Genomic DNA, 24171 nt, shown 5'->3' with positions numbered 1-24171 from the left:
TGCTTGAGAAACTTGTGAAATGGAAATGGAAGGAAAGCAACCTTGTCCACTTGCCTTGTCTTGCTTAGGTCAAAAATAGTAGCCACCACCTTCAGATTAGGGTTTCTTGTGTTTATATATGTAGGGTTTGAAATGTTTAATGGGCTTGCAATGTTTGTTTGGATTCATGAGCAAAAAGTGCAAAAAGTGAGGTGTGAAAGGAAACTCTAATTGTGGCAAAACTTAAGTGAGTGAAACAAAAGCAAATGGCCAAATGAGGTAAAGAAGAGGGTTGGTCGATTTTGCAGCTTTATTGGTTGTCTTGGTCTGGCAAGAAAACAATCCAACAGGGTGACTTTAAGACCTTGTATCTTGATGTATACATGACCAAATGGCAAGGCAATGCAAACAGTAGGAAGAGGGCATGGAGCTTAACATCTTTCATGTTGAACACAAGTTGAAATGGTTAGTGGAAAGAGGTGAAAAATGGCCATGAAATCGTGTCTCATCATCTGCAAAATGGTTGGGCCAGTTTTGTAACACCCCGATAAAAAATAAGATAATTATTTAATTTAAGTTAATATTATATTTATTAATTTAATTAAATAATTGGAATTTTTGGAATATTATTATTATTATTATTATTGGAATAATAATTATTGGAAAATATATATAAGTTGGGAATAAAGAAAAAGAGTCTCATTTGGTAAAGAAGGTTTTTACGTGAAAAACAGAGAAGCGGCTGAAAGGAGGAAAAAGGGCAAAGAGGAAGAGTTAGAGAACGAAGGTTGGAGAAGAGAAAAGCTTGAAGCTAAAGGATTGCCGGATTAACTCAGGTAAGGGGGGTTTATCGTCGTTTAATGGGTATTATGGGTTAACATGTAATGGATAGTGATAAACCGTTGAATTGACCCTAATTGGGATGTTGGATGCTGAAAAATTGTGATGAATAAACTATGTTAAAGCCGTAATTGAATCTGTAATTGGATGGGTAGTGATTTTCCGAACGTATAGCTTTTTACGGAATCGGAATCGGAGGTCCGGAAGTCCTCCAACGGCGGAAAAGGCGGAGAATTCTGCATTCTGCTTCGTGTTAGCGCAGGAACAGCTTTCTGTCTTGCGTTAACCGGTTAACCCAGGGTGTTAACCGGTTAACACTGTTATGAACTGTGGAAAATTGCTGTTTTGCTTGCGTTAACCGGTTAACCCAGGGCGTTAACCGGTTAACACTGTTAAGTTTTGCCAGGAAGCGTGTTTGGTCTGCGTTAACCGGTTAACCCAGGGCGTTAACCGGTTAACACTGTTGAAAAGTGGGAAAATTAATATTCAAAATGTTGTGTACATGTTTGATGGTTGGCCTATATCGGTGTATGATATAGTAGGGATCATTTCCCGTTGTTTTGAGCAGTATAGGTATTAGTAGAGTGTGCTAATACTGTGATTGAATTAATTGGCATGACATGATATGAGTATGTGATAAATATGCCGATGGTGTGTGAAAATATGCATAATATTGTGAATGTATATATTATGTATGTATTTGTGAATGGACTGTTTTATGGCTTAGAGTGTGAACATATGTCCATTGTGGATTGTTGTTGATGGTTGTATGCTAGGTGAATTAGCATGCATATTGTGGCCTTATGGTGGTAGCTAATTCCCATGGTGAGGAATTAGTGAGTTAATCATTATGGATTGTTGTTGATGTTTGCATGCTGGGTGATTAGCGTGCATAGCATAGCCCTTGGGGTGGTAGCTAATTCCCATGGTGAGGAATTAGTGAGTGAGTCACTAGGTCTCAAATGAGTGGGACTAGTGGGCTTGGTAGCCGTACCTGGATTTGGTCGGTGAGGTTGAACTATATGTTCACGAATAGTCGGTACCGCATGCATGGAGTCTCATTGCATAATGTATGTATTGTGTATAATATGAATGGATGTGTTCCAATATTATACGTGTGTTTTGATGTTATGTTGAGCATGATTATGATGTTTGAGTTGATGTGCCGTTACCGAATGTGTGATATGATTAGGGTAATTAATGTGTTAATTACTTAGCATTACATGATATTTTATAATGCTTATTATATCGATTGAGGAACTCACCCTTACAACTATTTTTCAGGTAACGAGCAGTGATTGAGTAGAAGCTAGTGCTTGGAGTCTAGTGTAGTTCCTTAGTGGGTCATGCTCTGATAGATGTAACATCGGGACGGGATGTTTTACCTTGTTGAATAATTTTACATGGAATGTGTTACATGTTTTGAATGATCGATTTGATCTCTATCCGCTGCGTATTGTGCAATACTTTATGTTTTGAGTTAAATAATGAGCATGACTAAATATTATGGAAAATGGTGTGAAGTGATTGTGTGACACCCTTAATTGCATAATTACTCTGATTGATATATTGCTATCTTAATTAAATAGTTGGGGTATTTTAGAAGGGTGTTACATTAGTGGTATCAGAGCATAGTCGGTCGAGTCGAGTCGTAATTATTCTGTTTCCCCTGTACGGGATGGGTGTTGTATAACCCTATCAGTACTTATTGTTTAGCTTGTTTGGTTTTCAGAATAGAGATGGCTGGAAGAGGTAGAGATGATGCTGCGATTGCTGAGGCTCTGGGTATGCTAGCTGGAGTACTTGGAGGGAATCCGAATGTTGTGGGAATGGGAGCTGCTCGTCAACTGAGTGAGTTCCAGAAGAACAATCCTCCAATGTTCAAGGGAGCATACGATCCAGATGGTGCTCAGAAGTGGTTGAAGGAGATCGAGAGAATCTTCCGAGTGACTGAGTGTGCCGATAACCAGAAGGTCAGGTTCAGTACGCATATGCTGTCAGAAGAAGCAGATGATTGGTGGGTTGCTACCCGCACTGAGTTGGAATCTGCTGGGAATGCTGAGATCACTTGGGCTGTGTTCAGAGAGAGATTCCTGAGGAAGTATTTTCCAGAGGATGTTAGAGGAAAGAAAGAGATAGAGTTCTTAGAATTGAAGCAGGGCAATCGGTCTGTTACTGAGTATGCTGCTAAGTTCACATAGCTGTCGAAGTATTACACTCCCTATGATGAGGCTACTGGGGAATTCTCAAAATGTGTGAAGTTTGAGAACGGGTTACGTCCCGAGATTAAGCAGGCTATTGGGTATCAGCGGATTAGAGTGTTTTCTGATTTGGTTGACTGTTGCAGAATTTTTGAACAGGATACCAAAGCCAGAGCGGAGAGCTATCAGCAGAGGGTTGATAGGAAAGGCAAGAATCAGAATGATCGTGGGAAGCCGTATGCAGTTGGCAAAGGTTTCCAGAGACAGAATGGGATGAGGAGACCTAGTGGGGGAGACTCCAGTGCCCCTGCTAAGTGTTACAGATGTGGTCAGGCTGGACATCGTTTCCATGAGTGTACCAGTGCTGAGAAGAAGTGTTTCAAGTGTGGCAAAGGTGGTCACTTGGCTGCAGAGTGCCGGTTGAAGACTATGACTTGTTTCAACTGTGGAGAGGTGGGTCATATTAGCCCACAGTGTCCTAAGCCGAAGAGAGAGAACCAGTCGGGAGGCAAGGTCTTCGCTTTATCGGGTTCTGAGACTTTTGCAGATGATCGTTTGATCCGAGGTACGTGTTATATTAATGGCTTTCCTCTTGTAGCTATTATTGACACTGGTGCGACTCATTCCTTTATATCTTTGGATTGTGCTGTGAAACTTAAGTTAGAGATATCTGAGATGCATGGAAGTATGGTGATTGATACTCCTGCGAAGGGTTCAATGACTACTACTTCAGTTTGTTTAAATTGTCCTTTGAGTATTTTTGGTAGAGACTTTGGGATGGACCTAGTGTGTCTTCCACTACTGCAGATTGACGTTATTCTGGGTATGAACTGGTTGGTGTTTAACCGAGTCTATATCAATTGTTTTGATAAGACTGTGATCTTTCCTGAGATTGAGGAAGGAAAGAGTTTGTTTCTATCAGCAAGGCAGGTGAATGAGGCGGCAGCAGATGGGGCAGAGTTGTTTATGCTGTTAGCGACTTTGGAGGCTAAGGATAAACTTGTGATTCGCGATCTAGCTGTGGTGTGTGATTTTCCTGATGTGTTTCCTGAAGAAGTGAATGAATTACCGCCAGAGCGTGAAGTTGAGTTCTCGATTGATTTGGTACCTGGTACTAGGCCGATGTCGATGGCTCCGTACCGTATGTCTGCTGTTGAGTTAACTGAATTGAAGAGTCAGTTGGAAGATCTGTTGGATAAGAAATTTATTCGTCCGAGTGTGTCACCGTGGGGTGCACCAGTGTTATTGGTTAAGAAGAAAGAAGGTACTATGAGGTTGTGTGTGGACTACAGGCAAATGAATAAAGTGACGATCAAGAATCGGTATCCTTTGCCGAGGATTGATGATTTGATGGATCAGTTAGTTGGTGCGAGTGTGTTCAGCAAAATAGATTTGAGGTCGGGATATCATCAGATACATGTGAAAACTGAGGATATTCAGAAGACTGCTTTCAGAACGAGGTATGGACATTATGAGTATTCTGTAATGCCTTTTGGTGTGACTAATGCGCCTGGAGTGTTTATGGAGTATATGAATAGGATTTTCCATCCGTACCTAGATCAGTTTGTTGTGGTGTTTATTGACGATATTTTGGTGTATTCGAAATCTGAAGAAGAGCATGCTGAGCATTTGAGAGTGGTTTTAGGAGTTCTACGAGAAAAGAAGTTATTTGCTAAGCTGTCAAAATGTGAATTTTGGTTAGAAGAGGTTAGTTTTCTTGGTCATGTGATTTCAAGAGATGGTGTTGCTGTTGACCCTTCTAAGATAGAAGCGGTATCTAAGTGGGAAGTTCCGAAGTCAGTTTCGGAGATAAGGAGTTTTCTTGGTTTGGCTGGTTATTATAGGAAGTTCATCGAGGGATTTTCTAAGTTGGCGTTACCGTTGACGATGTTGACTAGAAAGGGGCAAGCGTTTGTTTGGGACTCAAAATGTGAAGAAGGTTTCCAAGAGTTAAAGAGAAGGTTGACTACTGCTCCTATTCTGATATTACCGAGTCCATCGGAACCATTTGAGGTTTACTGTGATGCTTCATTGTTGGGTTTGGGTGGTGTTTTGATGCAGAATAAGCAGGTTATAGCTTATGCTTCGAGACAACTGAGGGTTCATGAGAGGAACTATCCGACACACGATTTAGAGTTGGCAGCTGTGGTATTTGTTATGAAGTTATGGAGGCATTACTTGTACGGGTCAAGATTTGAGGTTTTCAGTGACCATAAAAGTTTAAAGTATTTGTTTGATCAGAAAGAGCTGAATATGAGACAGAGGAGATGGTTAGAGTTTCTGAAGGATTATGACTTTGGTTTGAATTACCATCCGGGTAAAGCAAACGTAGTGGCTGATGCATTGAGTCGGAAATCATTGCATATGTCTATGTTAATGGTTAAGGAATTGGATTTAATTGAACAGTTTAGAGACTTGAGTTTGGTGTGTGAGAGTACTCACAATAGTGTTAAATTGGGAATGTTGAAGTTAACGAGTGGTATTCTGGATGAGATCAGAGAGGGTCAGAAATCCGATGTGCTTTTGGTTGATAAGTTGACTCTAGTGAATCAAGGTCAAGGTGGTGAATTCAGAGTTGATGAGAATGGTGTTTTGAAATTTGGTAATCGGGTGTGTATTCCGGATGTTACCAAGCTTAAGAAGAGTATTCTTGAGGAAGGACATCGTAGTGGCCTGAGTATTCATCCTGGGGCTACGAAGATGTATCATGATTTGAAAAAGTTATTTTGGTGGCCGGGAATGAAAAGAGAAATCGCGAGTTTTGTTTATTCTTGTTTGACTTGTCAGAAGTCAAAGATTGAGCATCAGAAGCCGTCTGGGCTAATGCAACCGTTGGCTATTCCAGAGTGGAAGTGGGATAGTATCAGTATGGATTTTGTTTCGGGTTTACCGAGGACAATTAAGAATTTTGAAGCCATTTGGGTGATTGTTGATAGATTGACGAAATCGGCTCATTTCATTCCGATCAGAATGGATTATCCGTTAGAGAGATTGGCTGAGCTGTATATTGAGAAAATTGTAAGCTTGCATGGCATTCCGTCGAGTATTGTTTCGGACAGAGATCCTAGATTTACATCGAAGTTTTGGGAAGGTTTGCAGAAGGCTTTGGGAACTAAGCTGAGATTGAGTTCTGCATATCATCCGCAGACTGATGGTCAGACTGAGAGGACGATTCAGTCATTGGAAGACCTTTTGAGGGCTTGTGTTTTGGAATAGGGAGGTGCTTGGGATTGTTATTTACCTTTAATTGAGTTTACCTACAACAATAGTTTTCATTCGAGCATTGGTATGGCACCGTTTGAAGCTTTGTATGGTAGGAGATGTCGGACACCTTTATGTTGGTATGAGTCCGGTGAGAGTGTTGTGGTTGGACCGGAGATTGTTCAACAAACTACGGAAAAGATTAAGATGATTCAGGAGAAGATGAGAATTGCTCAGAGTCGTCAGAAGAGTTATCACGACAAGAGAAGGAAGGCACTTGAGTTTCAAGAGGGAGATCATGTGTTTCTTCGTGTCACTCTGATAACTGGGGTTGGTCGAGCTTTGAAGTCGAAGAAATTGACACCTCGATTTATTGGTCCTTATCAGATTTTGGAGAGGATAGGAGAGGTAGCCTATCGTATAGCTTTACCGCCGTCACTTGCGAATTTGCATGAGGTTTTCCATGTGTCTCAGTTGAGGAGGTACATTCCTGATCCGTCGCATGTGGTCCAAGTGGATGATGTACAGGTGAGAGATAACCTGACTGTTGAAACATCACCTATGAGGATCGAGGATCGAGAGTTGAAGCAGTTGCGGGGTAAAGAGATTGCCTTGGTAAAGATAGCTTGGGGAGGACCAGCAGGTGGCAATGTGACTTGGGAACTTGAGAGTCAGATGAAGGAGTCTTATCCGGAGTTATTCGCTTGAGGTATGTTTTCGAGGACGAAAACTCTTTTAGTGGGGGAGAGTTGTAACACCCCGATAAAAAATAAGATAATTATTTAATTTAAGTTAATATTATATTTATTAATTTAATTAAATAATTGGAATTTTTGGAATATTATTATTATTATTATTGGAATAATAATTATTGGAAAATATATATAAGTTGGGAATAAAGAAAAAGAGTCTCATTTGGTAAAGAAGGTTTTTACGTGAAAAACAGAGAAGCGGCTGAAAGGAGGAAAAAGGGCAAAGAGGAAGAGCTAGAGAACGAAGGTTGGAGAAGAGAAAAGCTTGAAGCTAAAGGATTGCCGGATTAACTCAGGTAAGGGGGGTTTATCGTCGTTTAATGGGTATTATGGGTTAACATGTAATGGGTAGTGATAAACAGTTGAATTGACCCTAATTGGGATGTTGGATGCTGAAAAATTGTGATGAATAAACTATGTTAAAGCCGTAATTGAATCTGTAATTGGATGGGTAGTGATTTTCCGAACGTATAGCTTTTTACGGAATCGGAATCGGAGGTCCGGAAGTCCTCCAACGGCGGAAAAGGCGGAGAATTCTGCATTCTGCTTCGTGTTAGCGCAGGAACAGCTTTCTGTCTTGCGTTAACCGGTTAACCCAGGGTGTTAACCGGTTAACACTGTTATGAATTGTGGAAAATTGCTGTTTTGCTTGCGTTAACCGGTTAACCCAGGGCGTTAACCGGTTAACACTGTTAAGTTTTGCCAGGAAGCGTGTTTGGTCTGCGTTAACCGGTTAACCCAGGGCGTTAACCGGTTAACACTGTTGAAAAGTGGGAAAATTAATATTCAAAATGTTGTGTACATGTTTGATGGTTGGCCTATATCGGTGTATGATATAGTAGGGATCATTTCCCGTTGTTTTGAGCAGTATAGGTATTAGTAGAGTGTGCTAATACTGTGATTGAATTAATTGGCATGACATGATATGAGTATGTGATAAATATGCCGATGGTGTGTGAAAATATGCATATGTTGTGAATGTATATATTATGTATGTATTTGTGAATGGACTGTTTTATGGCTTAGAGTGTGAGCATATGTCCATTGTGGATTGTTGTTGATGGTTGTATGCTAGGTGAATTAGCATGCATATTGTGGCCTTATGGTGGTAGCTAATTCCCATGGTGAGGAATTAGTGAGTTAATCATTATGGATTGTTGTTGATGTTTGCATGCTGGGTGATTAGCGTGCATAGCATAGCCCTTGGGGTGGTAGCTAATTCCCATGGTGAGGAATTAGTGAGTGAGTCACTAGGTCTCAAATGAGTGGGACTAGTGGGCTTGGTAGCCGTACCTGGATTTGGTCGGTGAGGTTGAACTATATGTTCACGAATAGTCAGTACCGCATGCATGGAGTCTCATTGCATAATGTATGTATTGTGTATAATATGAATGGATGTGTTCCAATATTATACGTGTGTTTTGATGTTATGTTGAGCATGATTATGATGTTTGAGTTGATGTGCCGTTACCGAATGTGTGATATGATTAGGGTAATTAATGTGTTAATTACTTAGCATTACATGATATTTTATAATGCTTATTATATCGATTGAGGAACTCACCCTTACAACTATTTTTCAGGTAACGAGCAGTGATTGAGTAGAAGCTAGTGCTTGGAGTCTAGTGTAGTTCCTTAGTGGGTCATGCTCTGATAGATGTAACATCGGGACGGGATGTTTTACCTTGTTGAATAATTTTACATGGAATGTGTTACATGTTTTGAATGATCGATTTGATCTCTATCCGCTGCGTATTGTGCAATACTTTATGTTTTGAGTTAAATAATGAGCATGACTAAATATTATGGAAAATGGTGTGAAGTGATTGTGTGACACCCTTAATTGCATAATTACTCTGATTGATATATTGCTATCTTAATTAAATAGTTGGGGTATTTTAGAAGGGTGTTACAAGTTTGGCCTAAATGCTGCCTAAAAATTCAGTTCATGATGCCAACTTTAGATGAGTGCATCTCTCAAACCAATGATCCAAATGGGATGATTACAAAAAGGTGTGAAAGAGGACATGGTAAGGTACAATTGTCATGAATAAAGTATTTTCAAAAGATTCCTTGAAGTGCAAGAAAACTGGCCCATAAGTCTTGACAAATCTTGGAGATTTTGGACTTAGAAAATTTTCCAAGTGTCCTAAAATAATGCCTCACTTTGACCAAGCATAACTTTCTCAATTTTAATCCAAATGAAACAAACTTTATATCTATAGAAAGCTTGGAACAAGAGGAACAACTTTATTGTTGGAGAAAGTTTCAAATGGAGCTTTCATCTTGATGGAAGATGGGCTTAAAGTGGGTGTAACAACCATGAAAACTTGCCTTAAATGGAAAGTCAACTATTTCCAAATTTAGTAACTTTTCCAACTCCTGATTAAATGATGAATCCATGATCCAACCTTAATCAAATTTCACATGTAGGCTCCCTTAGGCATGAATTTTGAGATTCCACTTTCAAAATGTCAGGAGTTGACTTTTCTGGCCCCACAGTTGACTTTTCCCAAACTGTCTGATTCTCGATTTCATTGATCAATTGAAGCACCTCTGGCTCAAATAAAGAGCTGATTTTTTGTATGTAGACCCTTGTGGACATATGGAGGGCCATGGAAAAGAGTTTCACCTAAGGAATCAGAAATAAACCGATTTTATACCAAACCCTAGTTTAGGGCAAAAATAATCAAGAACTGATTGCACTGATTGCCAATGGATCTTTCTGAGATAAATGTAAGTCTTCCTGGACCAAGATGCCTCTCCAATCATGACATGGATAAGCTCTTTCACTTCCAACCAAACCTTGCCTGTTGCAGATAGCCATGAAATCCTGATTTCTGATTAAGTGCAGATGCACACTCTGAGAGCTCTGAATCTTCCACTGATAAACTGTAGACCACCATAAGATAACTGGACCTCCTTAAGACCCTTGAGACTTGTATGCTTGGAAAATAAAGTCCAATTCTCAACCTTGATTTGTGTGGGCTCCTTCTGTCAAGGAGTGATCAATCAAACCCTGATTTCCCAAGTCACTAATGCAGTATGCAATGAGTATGACCTAGTATGATGCTAATGAAATGTAAGACACAATCCCATGCTTCCAAGAAAAATGAAGGGTAAATTTTGGGGTATTACACCACTCCATAGTGAAGTTTCTTTCCGTCAACCCTTTGACAATGACAATTTCTTTTCCATCAGCCCTCTAATGATGGCAATCTTTTCCGTCAACCCTTTGACGATGACGTTTATCTGTCCATCAACCCTTTGATGTCGACCTTCACTACCTTACATCAACCCTTTGATGATGATATTCCTTAATAATCTCAAAATCCTAGAAAAAATATCCAACTACCCATTTGCATTCCCACATGCATCATATGTATCATTTCATGCATAATTTTCTTGCCAAAATTTCATCAAACACGGTCATATCGATCATCAGTATCCCCATGCATAGAACTCCCACAAAATGGGAATTTCAACAAAATAAAAATCATTCGTATTCCTACATGCACAGCCAAATACCCCCAGCAATTGCATACTGCATACATTTCATGCATTCTAGCATGCATAGTATTTCCACCCAAAATGGAACATCATGCAAAAATCAAACATAACAAATATCAAGATCTAGGTTCATTCATATGTACCCCATACACTCTCCATCTAAATTCTATAAAGTTATTACCCTGCATGTGCTCATAGAATCGTTTTCCAGTAAGCTATTTTTTCAACTTTATGATTAATAATGATATTCCCCCCAACGTCTTTGCTACCGTTGCTCCCCAAGCAGAGGTTACCCTAAAATGTCTCTTACGAGCTTTCCCCCTGCAAAGCTTGGCTAGTAAATCTCCTCCAAAAGGAGTCATTTCTAAAATATTCCCCCAACAGACGAACAGTTGAGATACTGCTTCATTTATCTAAAGAACCTCATTTATCTGTTTGAGATACTGCTTCATTTATCTGAAGAATCTCATTTATCTATTTGAGATACTGCTTCATTTATCTGAAGAATCTCATTTATTTGTTTGAGATACTACTTCATTTATCCGAAGAATCTCATTTGTCTGTTTGAGATACTGCTTCATTCATTTGAAGAATCTCATTTGTTTTCAAGATACTGCTCTAAGTATCCTTGGAGAGTCTTATATTCAATTAAGGTATCATTTCCTGGCTAGGAACATCTTAATTCTATCATATAAGATGCTGCTTCAATTCGATACAGAGAATCTCATTGTTGCTGTTTGAGATGCTGCTTCATCAATACGAAGAGTCTCATTCCAATTTTTTTTAGAGATACTGCTATAGTATCCTTGAAGAGTCTTAGATTCAATTAAGGTATCATTCCCTTGTTCGGAATATCTTAATTCTATCATATAAGATGCTGCTTCGATTTGATACAGAGAATCTCATTTTGCTGTTTGAGATTGCTGCTTCATCAATATGAAGAGTCTCATTCAATTTTTAGAATTTCCCATGTTATCATTTTAATTTTATCATGATTATTTTAAAAGTTATGAATTTTATTTGATTCAATTGATTAAAATTGATTAAGTCATCTAAAAACAACATTATAGGCATTTTAATTTATTTAAATAGTGTGTGCTTCTTGGTGTGTTTCTTTGATTCGATCCAGACCATCAATTCGAATTAATCAATGGTCCATGTTAAGCAATCCACACTTATCCTAGTTTATCCAATCAAAATTTAGGATTTAATAGTAAGTAATTAATAAATAAAAAATAATAGTTATTGAGCGGCTGACATGCTATCACTCCTCAATAATACCTCTCTCTCTCTTCTTCCAACGGTAACAAAAAAATAATATTAAAAAAAGAAAAGAAAAAGTAATAAAGTCTCTCATCTCTCACTGGCTTCAGGGGGACGAAAAAGAGAAAATAATAAAAGAAAAAGAGGTGGGTCGTTCCTCTTCTTCCTCAAGACCCATTTTTTCTCTCACACAGAACCTCTCTCTCTCTCAAAAAATAAAATTAAAAGGAAACTCTTTTCCTCTTCTTCTAAGACGTTACACCACCACTCCTTCAAACCGCGCCTCCACTTCTTCATCTTCCTCCGTCTTCACCGGTCAGCCGCTGCCGGAAAACCCTTCACCCTTCGTTGCTCACCAACACACCGAACAACCACTTTCGGCCATGAACCAACAACCTCAGCCATGAACCGCTCACAACCTCCGACCGCACCCTTTCTTCTTCCCTTAACCACCTCCGCCGTGAAAACCTCCGCCGGAGACCCCACTCGCCTCTGATTCCATCACAACCGTCCATTCGGATCCGCAACCGCTCCACGATACAACTACGACGATGAAGAAGGATTCGAGTGTACCGCACCACGCGACATGTTTGACACGAAAGGTTCCGCGCCGGAACATGGAGTTCAGTGGGTTGTAATTTGGTGAACTTGGAGCTAAGATACGCATGTTCGCAGAAAGACTACCGAAGCTTCTAGAAGATTCCTCACCTTTCCAGCGACAATCCCCACCGCCATAACTACCGACTTTTCTCCGTCGAACCACCGTGAAACCGTCGCGTCAATGAGCTCCCTCCTTCCGCGATTCACCGTAGATCGTACCACCACACATCGCCACGAATTTGGTACTATCTACAGCTACATTGGGTAACAATTTTGATTATAATTATATTCTGAGTGTGTGGTTGTTTTGCAATTTTGTCACAATATTTTTTTTATCATTTCATATTGTTTGAAACTAATATGATGCTTGATGTGTTATGCATTTCATTATCTCGATTGTGTTGTGTGAATCTTGATTGCTTACGATTTTGGAATTTAGCTGTGAAGATGAATTGCTAATTGTTGTTTTGGATCATGGTTTTATTCACTGCATTTATATTGTTTGTGCTGATAGAAAAAAGATGTTGGATTTGATAAATTTGGCTTGGTTCTTATTTTTTCATTTCTACCATTTCGGAAATAAAATGAAGGAATGGTGTAGCTTTCTATTCTATGTTTTTTATTCATAGGTTGTACATCTGTTCATTTGAGCAGGTATTGATTTGTTGAAAATTCAACTTTGTTATTTTATATACCATCATTAAATTAAATTGTTAAAATTGTAATTATATTATTAATTGTTTTTGTTAAAAAAAACTGTAATTATAATGTTAATTATTTGTTGAATATTGTGGTGTCTATAGATGTCGATCCGACTACGTCGCGGTGTCGATTATAGTAACATATTGTAAACCTTATAAATAATGATGAATTGTTGCTTTTTAACTTAATCACACCGTTAACCAAAGTTCTAATCCACGGATGCAACAATTACATGATGTTATGCCGACAAGATTTCATTTGATATATTAAGACAATTTCGCCATGTTTCAGTCCATTACATACGGCATTTTGATTCCATTGTCGTTGTGTATAAACCCGTTTGAGCACATTGTATATTAATTTGCTTCAATTATTTTTAAAGTCGACTTAGTTTTAATCAGATTAATTAATTAATTAAAGTTTGTTTAAATTAGTTAATTTTTATGATTAAATTCAATTATCTTGAATATTTGATTTAATCAAATAATTTTGATAATTAATTTTTATTATATTAATTGGTTTAATTAAATTTTAATCAATTGATTTTGTTAAATAAAAAGTTAATCGACTTATGTCATAATCATTTCTAAACCAATACCAATTCAATTTCATCATCAATCCAAACCAATTTCAAAACCACTTTAAACCACTAAAAATCACACAGTTCTTGATTCCAAGTCAAGCCCATTTTCAAACACCTTTGTAAGTCATCGCTTTTAAAGCATCGCCATCAACCTCACATAGCTTACTCTTGGGCTTTCGTACAATGAGACCTATTCGGTTATTAAATAATCGATTAGATGATTGATTCACTTAATAAAATATAATTTATTCACAAACATCAATTCAAACCTCGATCTAATATCGAGCATTTTTATTCAAACTCAATTAAAATACCCAATCACAATCAAATACCATTTCATTTGGAAATGAAAAGGGGGATGGTTTTGAGTTTTCAACTCCTCTCCTCGATTATTTGAATACAAATTCTTTTACTCGGTTAGTCAGAAAATCGTCATTAAGCACAAACAAATCAAATCCTTTTATAATAAGAAATGAAAAAGGAGATGACTTTGAGTTTTCAACTTCTCTCCTCGATTATTTGAATACAAGTTCTCTTACTTGGTTAGTCAAATAATTGTCATTCCTCTACAAACTTCCAAACCCCGATTAAATCAAATTATTTTTATTTTAAGCTAAATGAAAAGGGAGTTGACTTTGAGTTTTCAACTCCTCTCCTCAATTGTTTGAATACGAGTTCTCTTACTCGGTTAGTCAAACAATTGGCATTTTTCCGCAAACATACAACTTAATCAAATCATTTTCTTAATAAATTATACGAAAAAGGAGATGGTTTTGAGCTTTCAACTCCTCTTCTCAAATGGTTGGATGCGAGTTGTTTTACTCAGTCATTCAAGTACTTGTCGTTCATCCTAAAATACGTCAACCATACGCAAACTTATTTTCACAAATACTCAGATGAAACAGAAAACGGTCTAGAGTCTTCTATTCCCTTTCCCGATTATTGGGATACGAGTTGTCTTACTCGATTATCCGAGTATTCGTCATCCATTCAAAACACCTTAATTACTATCAAATCCTTTCTATAATTAAGGATGAAAAAGAAAGTAGTCTAGAGTCTTTTATTCCTCTCCTCGACTATTAGGATACGAGTTGTCTTACTCGAATATTCGAGTAATCGTCATCCAACAAAATGTCTCAACACATCAAATATATATCTTTCTCGCCCCCGTGCGATCAAAACCAATCAAACAAAACGTCAAACATATTAATCCAACTTGTCACCCCCGTGTGACCAAAACTATTTTCAGGAAGGGCACCACTTAATCCTTTCTAATGTGCATAACAAACTAGCGCTTAAGCCTCCGCCGAGAGTAGACAAGCCATCATTTAGCCTTTAGGATGCGATCTAAACAGTTGTTCGATAAAAGACACCAATAAATCATAGTCCCCGAACTATGAATGCTCTGACTTCCTTATTATACCATAAGGATACGTAGGCAGGAGATTGTTGTATCTTCGCGAGCACACTAATAAAAAAACCTCCCCTTTCCCTTTCTGAGGTTCTCATCCATTTCTATTTTAATATTTTATAACCCAGAGATAACAAACAAACATGAATTAACACTCGAAACACAAATTAGAACTAAAAGGTTCCCGTTGAGTACAACGGACGTGAGGGGTGCTAATACCTTCCCCTTGCGTAATCAACTCCCGAACCCGAATATGGTTGCGACGACCATTATTCCATTTCCTAAAGGTTTTATCGATATTTTCCTATTCCTTCTTTGGGATAAATAAAGTTCGGTGGCGACTCTGTTCGAACATAAATATTTTCCGCGACCATCGCGAGGAATCATATTTTTCGAGATGCGACAAAATCCAATTATTGAGGAATGACATCATTCACTATCTCCAAGTCTTGAGGAGAACCTGCAAAACAGAAAAGGTCAGTGAAATAAGCAATAACATGCCTTGCAAGGTCTCCAGGATCATGAATGAGTCTATCTCCATCTTTGAGGACATAAATAATGTTTTTGGAGTTTTTAATTCTTGCCATTCCATGGAAGAATAATGTGTTTATATCACCCTCAAGTTTCCACTTGACTTTAGATTTATCTAACCAAAACCTTTCTTCATTGTCTAAGGCTTTCTCAAGGTCCAACTGAGTTAACTGCTCTTGAGCTCTAAGAAGAGGGTTGTTGCCATCAAGAAAAATCTGATCATTGATCTTGTCTAGATTATCAGAAGAGTTCTTGACCATAACATGATTGTTACCAAAGATGTCCCTGTTCCAGGATTTCAAATTGTTCTTGAGCAATTGCCACGTTTTGGTAAGGATATATATTGGACATCCAACTATCGAGGTTGACCAACAATGAGCAATGAAATCCTTGCAGTTATCATGGAGGGTCCACATGTTGAGAAATTTGAAATTAGAGGTGTGAGCATGAATGGAGAAGCTAGCTTCAAGAAGTAAAAGATAATGGTTTTGTTGGTGTTTTTGTGATTTTGGAGAATCAATGGAGTTTTTCAACTTTTCTTTTGTGAGAGGCTTGTCTCCTTTAAATGAAACGTGAGAGAGTATCTGGTGGATATCCTCTTTCTTTGCTATGTGTCAGGGTGTCTTTTTCTTTTATGATATTTTTGTGAAAAGAAAATGAAATTAATGTCAGCTGGATGGTCAGTGTGTGGATTGCTTTCATTTGTCAACTTATGAATTTTGAGAGATCATGAAGGGTGAAGCGTGGCATTTTCTCCGTGGTTGGAGGGAGTTACTAATTGCAGAAAAAAATAATGTGAGGGAGGGGGGGAGAGAAAATGATATTTGTTAAATTCAAATTCAAGTGTTAAAACAAATAAAAATACTAATTAAGATAAAATCAAATAACATAACATTAAATCAAACTAAAAACACAGTTAATTCTGATTAATTTAATCAATTATTTTGACTAAAAAACAAAAATACGTGGATAAAAAATGAATAAAACTCAGATGCAAAAGTGCCCGAAAAAATAAACTGAATCCACCAAAATGATAAGCGCGAAATAAACTTTCAGAAAACAGGCAGGTTTTGATCAAATTTTGAAATAAAAAATGACTGATTAAACAGCCTTAGGTTGATCAAAATGGGATCGAAAATGTAGTCAGAAAAATAAATCGAGCACGCCAGGTTAAACCACGCGAACCGTAGATTAATAAAATCGACGTCTGCAAGCTCGATTTAAAAAAAATCCACTGATTCTACGTATATTTGAAAATTGATTCAATCGGTTTGTCTGTAAATTCGAAAATTTATTCTGTTTCACATTTAAAGCATTATGCGGAACGAAATGCATGTTGTGATGGGTAGATGATGCATATGTCTTGTGAGTGCATTGATTTTATAATCTAGAAGTTGTGAATAGATAATCAGATGCAAAGTAATCAATTGTTGGACTTTTTGCTTCTAATTTTCGGTCACAATCAAAATCCTACAAAGATTCGGATGACAATAATACTCTTGACTATCACCTATGGACCTCTGAAACATGATGCAATGAAATAGACGATGCATTGAGATTGAGAAGACAAACCTTTTGACTTCTTAATCATCAGATGACTGAATGAATATCATCAAGACCAAATAAATTGCCAGAACTCCTGACTGAAATAATGCATGATCAAATGAAAGTGAACAAGCTATGTTGATGTTGGTGAAAAAAACTCAGGGTAAAATTTAGGATATGATAGTAGGAGGGAGATTCCCAGCTTCTGAAAAGAGGTTAAGAGGGTGGAATGAAGACATGATGAGGCTGAAAGGGGTCTAGGTCAACAATGGTTCTGAAACTCTTGGAGTCATGATCAAAATATATCAAATTCGATCAACGATCAATTAAATTTTGATATAATAAGTTATGAGAGTTAAAGGAAATGAGAGATGTTAAAATATAAATTATATATTAAAAAATATTTTTTATTCTTTTGTTCAATTATTAGTTTTTTTTTTTTTCATGGAGCTTTTTGTTTTGTTTTGTTGTAATAAATTTGTTGTTGTCGCATATACTTTGATACTTTAATTTATTTTCTTTCACGTCTTTATTTTTGTTGTTAGTTATTTCTGCTTTCCTAAGATCGTTTTTAAAAAAAAAATATTTTTTCATGTGTTTTACTTTGTTTATTTTTATTGATTATTTTATATATGTTAAATTATTGTATTGTATTACATATTTGAATATGAAAAAACATAAGAAAATGAGATTAAATTGTGTTGGTTTTAAAAAATTCAATACGGTATTCTTTAAGCACAAAGAATATTATAGCGAAAAGTAAAGAGAATAGGAAATAAACTCACACATTGAGTTTATATTGGTTCATTTCATTAGTTAGAAGTTAATCCAACCCTCTCATACTTGAGAGATTTTCACTATGATCAAATTTGGTTAAAAATAACCATTAAGAGAATTCAGTCGTAGATTTTTTTTTCTCACACTAGATGACTTATCTGTCTTACAATTGTAGGGATTTTTTTGCCTCGCACCAGAGGACTTATTTGCCTTACAACTTAAGAACTTATTTTTCTTACAGCTGTAGGGATTTCCTTGCCTCACACTAAAGGATTTTCTTACCTTACAATTGTAGGACTTATTTGCCTCACACTACAGGATTTCCTTGTCTTACAAGTGTAGGGACTTATTTTCCTTACAACTATAGGTACTTCCTTGCCTCACACTAAACAATTTCCTTGCCTTACAAATGCAGTGACTTCTTTTTTTTACAAATATAGGGAATTCCTTGTCTCACACTAGATATTTTCCTTACCTTACAACTTTAGGACCTCCTTGCCTCACACTAGAGGATTTCTTTGCCTTACAGTTATAAGGACTTCTTTTCCTTACAACTATATGGACTTTCTTGCCTCACACTAGAGGACTTCGTTGCCTTACAACTGTACAGACTTCTTTTCCTTACAATTATAAGGACTTCCTTGCCTCACACTTGATAATTTCCTTTCCCTACAACTGCAGGGACTTCTTTCCCTTACAACTATAGGGACCTCCTTACCTCACCCTAGAGAATTTCTAACCTTACAACTTTAGAACTTCCTTGCATCACATTAGAGAATTTTCTAACCTTACAACTTTAAGAATTCCTTACCTCATAGTAGATCATGGAGCCATTACCATGAAGATCACCAACATGTCTGCTATCAATCTGGAGAAGAATCCAATAGCACATGGAAGAAGCAAATACATCAAAATGAGGTTCCATTATCTTCGAGATAAAGTACCAAATGAGAACCTGAACTTGGAACACTACAAAACTGAGAATCAGATTACAGACATCATGACGAAAGAAGTGTGTTCGAAGTGTTCAAGAAATTAAGATCTATGATGAATATAGATAGCTTAGACACAATTAATTAGGTGGTGTGTTGACAATATAATTCATAATGCCAAAGCATGTCGCTCGAAGGAAGCAAGAAGTTGTCGAAATACTTGTTAGTGTCGAAAAGTCGAAAATAAATCTAGCTCGACAGGATTTTGACTTCGCTTTATTTGTTTGTTTTAACTAAGTTAGTTAGGTTAGTTGGAGATTGCTTGGCGTGCAAGCAATCTCAACCTATAAATAGAGAGGTACCCTATCATTGTTCGTAATGCAGTTGCATAGAAAAGTTGAATAAAATTTCAGTTTGAAAGCAGAGAAGTTTCTCTGCATAATTTTTCTTCTTCTTCCTTCTCTCGTTGAAACCCTAATTTCTTTTCTTTTTCAAATTCATTTTTTCTTCAATAATCATCGTGCAGTATAATCGTTTTACAACTAAGATTGGTTGATTCACTCGAGTGAAGAGTGAAGAACAAGAGGAATAATCAATCAGAAAGATTGATTCTTGTTCATCAAGATTGGTTTGGAGTTCTCCATAAATTTGATGAAATTCTGCATCTTGAATTTATTTTAATTCCAACCTACGGTATACTGTGAAGCTAATGACGGATTTCATCAGCAACCTATCTTTTTAGCTTACTATAGATTGATTTGCTCATATATTTTATGACACTTTCTTAAACAAACCGCATTAGCAAACTCTAAGCAATTGATGTCATACATGTAATTTTCATAGTAGATGTTCATAGATTCTTTGCTAATTTCTATTTTGTGAAAGTTATTGTACATAATTGTTTGCTTGCAAAATTGCTTACACACAATTTCAACATTTCCAACCCTGTGACACTATCATGATCGAGAACAGTAACTATTAAAGAAAACCAGAAAGAAAAAAAAGACTTAAAAACATAACTATGCAAATTAAAACTACAACATTTTAGTCCTTCACTAAAAAATGAAAACATATTCCCTGCAATTCTATGACAGCATCTTCAACTTCTCTTCGTCGAATCGGTTACTGCGGCGGAGGACAGAATGTGATAACATACCTTGGAGCCCTGCATCTATTAAGACTACTAGTATCATCATAAGCATAACTATAAGCCTTAGGACAAATAGCCTTAAAGAGATTAGCAAAAAGTGTAGGTTTACAAGTCTTAGGATCAGAATAACTTCCTGTGCAACAATACTTAGCAGATTGCATAGCCAAACAAGCACTTTTACAACCAACTACTTTCCCATTTCTCTTCACTTCAAGTGCTGATGGACAACAAACATTCAAATCAACTTCACATGAAGCTATACCGCAACCGATTCCACCTCCAATAGGTTTCATTGAAACAGGTAAATTGAAACCGTCGACTAAACTCACATCGTAGAAATGTAATGGTGAAGATGATGATCCTAATGTCATTTCAACTACGGTTGCTGGTGGAATTCCTCCTAAGCCTTTGCATTGTAGTTTACCGAAGCAATCGCCTGTTAGACAGTGGCCGTTTCCATCGTTGTCGAAGTTGCAGCCTTGTCTTCCCCATATTCTTCCTGACCATTTTTCTTGTACATCTAATACTACTTCGTCGCCGCTTCCTAGATGAAATCCACCATCTTTTGGTGTTTGTTGCCCTGATCCTCCTAGTATTCCTGGCCATACACTTTCTCCGCAATTGTTCACTAGAATCAGTTGGGCTCCATCTGCAACAAATAATACATAAATGTTTCGAAAGATGTTAAGAATCCTCCGTCAGACAATATATGGTCTGAGCATGTTATCAGATTGTTATAAATAGAAAAATAATCAATGAGAAGATGAAGAAAATGTGTTACCTATGAGTATGATGGAGCAAAAGGAGATTATGCAGTAGAGAAGAGTGGAAGTTCTTGACATGTCTCACCTTAATTTTCAATATGAATACTAAAAGAACAAGATGTGATGCTACCTATTATATAGTGACTAAGTTAGAGTATGCACAAGTGCTAACTTTTTTATATGAATACTAAAAGAACAATATGGTTTTGTAACATCTCACTGTGACTATCACTAAGCTTTTTACTTTATTATTTTCTGTGCTTACTTTCATCTTTCTCTTTCATGATAACATAGGAGCATATATGCATTGCTTCTTGTTGGAGATTTCTTTTTCAAGTAACTGTTTTTATTAAAATAATGTTACTTAAATATTTTGGATTATTTTTAGGGATGTTGAGGTTTCTAGTTACTAGCTATAGGCAACTTGCAGCATCTTTTCCAATAAGATAAATAAAGCAGTAAAGTCTGTTCGTCTCGGTTCAACCAGCAAAAAAATCCGATATTGTTATGATGAATACCAACACCAGAGTTCGAATCTTGAATTATATGTTTCTGTGCGTGAGTTTTTAGTAGTTATTATCGATTCTTCTGAATATACAAATAAATAAAGCAATAAAAATAAAAATATGTACCATGTTATATGAAGTATGAACTTTATTTGGATAAGGCAATGTTGTTTTATAAAATCAGCAATATCTGTTTCTGTCTTAAAATGGAAAGACACATAGTACACGTTACAAGATATTATGCCCTCTACTTTTTTAAGTCTTGTAGATTAAGATTTTCTTGTATTCTTAATGACACTTATGAGTATAATTATAATTTTAAACAAATTGAGTTGCATAAAGTGACTGATAAAGCTTGATTAGAAGCGTGAACAATAGAACAACATGATACAGTCTAGCAGAAAACGCTATATACTTTTATAAATAGTGAATCAAGATTCAAATGAAGACTAAGAGAGATAGCTATATTTAGTTTCTAACAAGTTTTGAATAAGATTACTTCAAGTGCAGCTAATTTTATAGAAAATATAAAAAGAAGTAATTGCACTTTTGATCTCATATTATTAACAATCAATCTGCTATTTTTATCATCTTATTTTTATTTTGTAATTTTAGTTTATCTATATTTTATAAGGTATTTTTTTATGTTATGAAACCCAAATTAAATGAATATTGACGGGATGAATCTTGATTTGTGGTGTTGATCTCCGATTCGTGGTGCGGAATGAACCTACAAGATTAGCATTCCAACGCCTAAGTTAGGTTATAATTCCAAATGAAAAGTCAAAATAGATATCAGAATAGTGTATCTTGAGTATCTGGTATGAAAGCTTTTATATGTTGGATCATTTGGAGTGGATTAGGCCTGAGCTTTTTTTAGCCTTTCACCGGCCTATAACAGTTGCCCCAAGACTTACTGAATAGTTATTAACAGGGGAAGTCTTAGCAGTCGTGGTCGGTCTTTGAGGATGTCATTTGAGTTGGATCGAGAGTGGAAACACATTGGATTAGTTGAAAAGTAGTGGGAAATAGATGCATTAAATGCTTTCCCATCATTGAAACGTTTCACTGCTCTTCCTTATAATGTGTGGCTTGAAGTGACTAGTTATGTCATGACGCTACTTATAGTGCACTCGAGTGCACTTGAATTTGCTTATAGTGCACTTGAGTTTTCTTACTTTTCAAGAAGGAATTCGACCGTAGATTTTGTAACTTCTCGCTCCGTTGATCCAGTATGTTGCTTGCCTTTGCGCATCCTTGAAAGTCAGTTTCTATTTGTGAGTGTATATATTAACCTCTTCCTTCTCAAGAGTAGTTGTAACTCCCTACTTAAAGCTTCTATTTTTTCCCATTACATTTTGCTTCTTTGCCATCTTCTGCTTTACCAAGTATCCTATTTACCTTCATCTTTTAATATCTCCAACATTTCCTTTATCTCAGTCAATTAGTCAATATGAGTGGTAGTCATATTAGCCTGGCTAGTGATTTTGAGAGCGATGTCTCTCCCGTAGTGAGAACTGTAGTTTCTTTTGGTTCAAACCCTTATCCCTTTGTTTATGATCGCATGGGTCCTGAGGTCATATCTACAACTGCTGATTCTGATTTAAAAATACTTTTTGCGCCCTCTCAGGATGATAAAGCTTCCTCTAGGGATCCTTCCTTCGAAGCTCTCTTCTTTGACGATGACGTTGATGGTGATCATGTGGATGTCTTCATGCCTCATTCTTCTCAGGTCGCATGAACTTTAACTTCTCATGCTTTGCAAACTACGAAAATGCAGGTTGCTAGCATGAGAAAGGAGTGTGCTAGAGATTTTATTCAAGCTTATCGAAAAACCTACAACCGAGACACCAGCAATGCCGACATCAAGGACAATCTAGAGTGCAAAAGCTGATCGGACGGAGTTTACTAGCTTAAATCTTTTGTGCATTTTAAGTTTGATGAATTATCCTTAAAAAAGGTTGCGTTGATGGAGCTGGCTTATGCAAGCATATATAATATGGGTGGTTGCAGAAATATTAAGGATCGTTTTGTCATAAGTACTTAGGTGTTCGTAGATGCGGCCAATATCGTGGTTGACTTCCCTTCTAATTGGTCAGTCCTTCTCGTGGACTCTGAAAAAAGGATTTGCAACCCTTTTGACGGTTGTTCAGTTCCATTTTACGAGTGACTGTTCACCAGGATAAATTTATGATTGCCTATTGTCATACGCCAAAATTACAATGAGGACTTAGTGCATGTATTCTATCCTGGCTTGGACACAAGGGATGGTGAAACATTTAGGTTCTATATGGGTGACAAAGCTTATCATGTCACTAGGGAAGTTTGGGAGACTCTGTTTGGCATTTCTTTGCAAAATAATGATCCATGTGTAACTAATCAAGATCACCCTATTCTGTATGATTGGAAAACTCATCTAAATTCCATTCTCAAGGCCCAACGGCCTTATGAAAATCTTGAAACTGTGACTACTGGATTCTGGAAAAGAGATTCTCGTATCTTAAATTGGACTGTCTCTCATATTTTGTGTCCAAAGAAAGGAGGACATTCTAGGATTGATCATAATGAGGTACTTCTACTTTATGTTCTTAAAAGGAAGATAAGAAATAATTGGCCTAATTATTTTGTCTCTAGGATGTTTACTATTAAGGATTGTGGTAAAGGATCATCTTTGTGCTATGGCTCAATTATTCAAAGTATCTTGGATTATTTTGGAATCGATGTGCCAACTCTATACTTCATTTCTCCGGGTCCATCTCAAGAGTTTAAAAAAACAACAGTGGCTTTTATGGGCTATTTTTTAGACAAAGAAAATAAGGTGTACTATTATAGGATGAAGGGTACAGGAAAAATCATCTACAACTATGATGATTCGACTGAATTTGCTTTGGAAAATGAGGAACGACTGGAGGAAGAAAATACTC

General features: G+C 36.8%; 1 protein-coding gene across 1 annotated transcript; it reads right to left on the bottom strand.

The window, feature by feature from the left end:
• Positions 1-19674: 19674 nt before the first annotated feature.
• On the bottom strand, positions 19675-20926 carry LOC127127602 (thaumatin-like protein). The gene is made up of 2 exons (XM_051056852.1): positions 20759-20926; positions 19675-20626 (listed from the first exon to the last, which is right to left on the bottom strand). Exons 1-2 carry the CDS (start codon positions 20817-20819, stop codon positions 19950-19952), a joined length of 738 nt encoding a protein of 245 aa, XP_050912809.1. The 5' UTR covers positions 20820-20926; the 3' UTR covers positions 19675-19949.
• Between the last annotated feature and the right edge of the window lie 3245 nt (positions 20927-24171).

The sequence above is a fragment of the Lathyrus oleraceus genome, chromosome 3, assembly GCF_024323335.1.
Source record: "Lathyrus oleraceus cultivar Zhongwan6 chromosome 3, CAAS_Psat_ZW6_1.0, whole genome shotgun sequence".
In the NCBI taxonomy this organism is placed as follows: Eukaryota; Viridiplantae; Streptophyta; class Magnoliopsida; order Fabales; family Fabaceae; genus Lathyrus; species Lathyrus oleraceus.
The sequence above is the reverse complement of the archived record's forward strand: the minus strand, read 5'-3'. Positions and strand labels throughout refer to the sequence as shown.

Coding starts and splice junctions, on each gene's coding strand:
- LOC127127602 (XM_051056852.1), bottom strand. CDS start 20,819: ATGTCAAGAACTTCCACTCTTCTCTACTGCATAATCTCCTTTTGCTCC. Junction 20,627..20,758: donor TTGCTCCATCATACTCATAG/GTAACACATTTT, acceptor TATTTGTTGCAG/ATGGAGCCCAACTGATTCTA.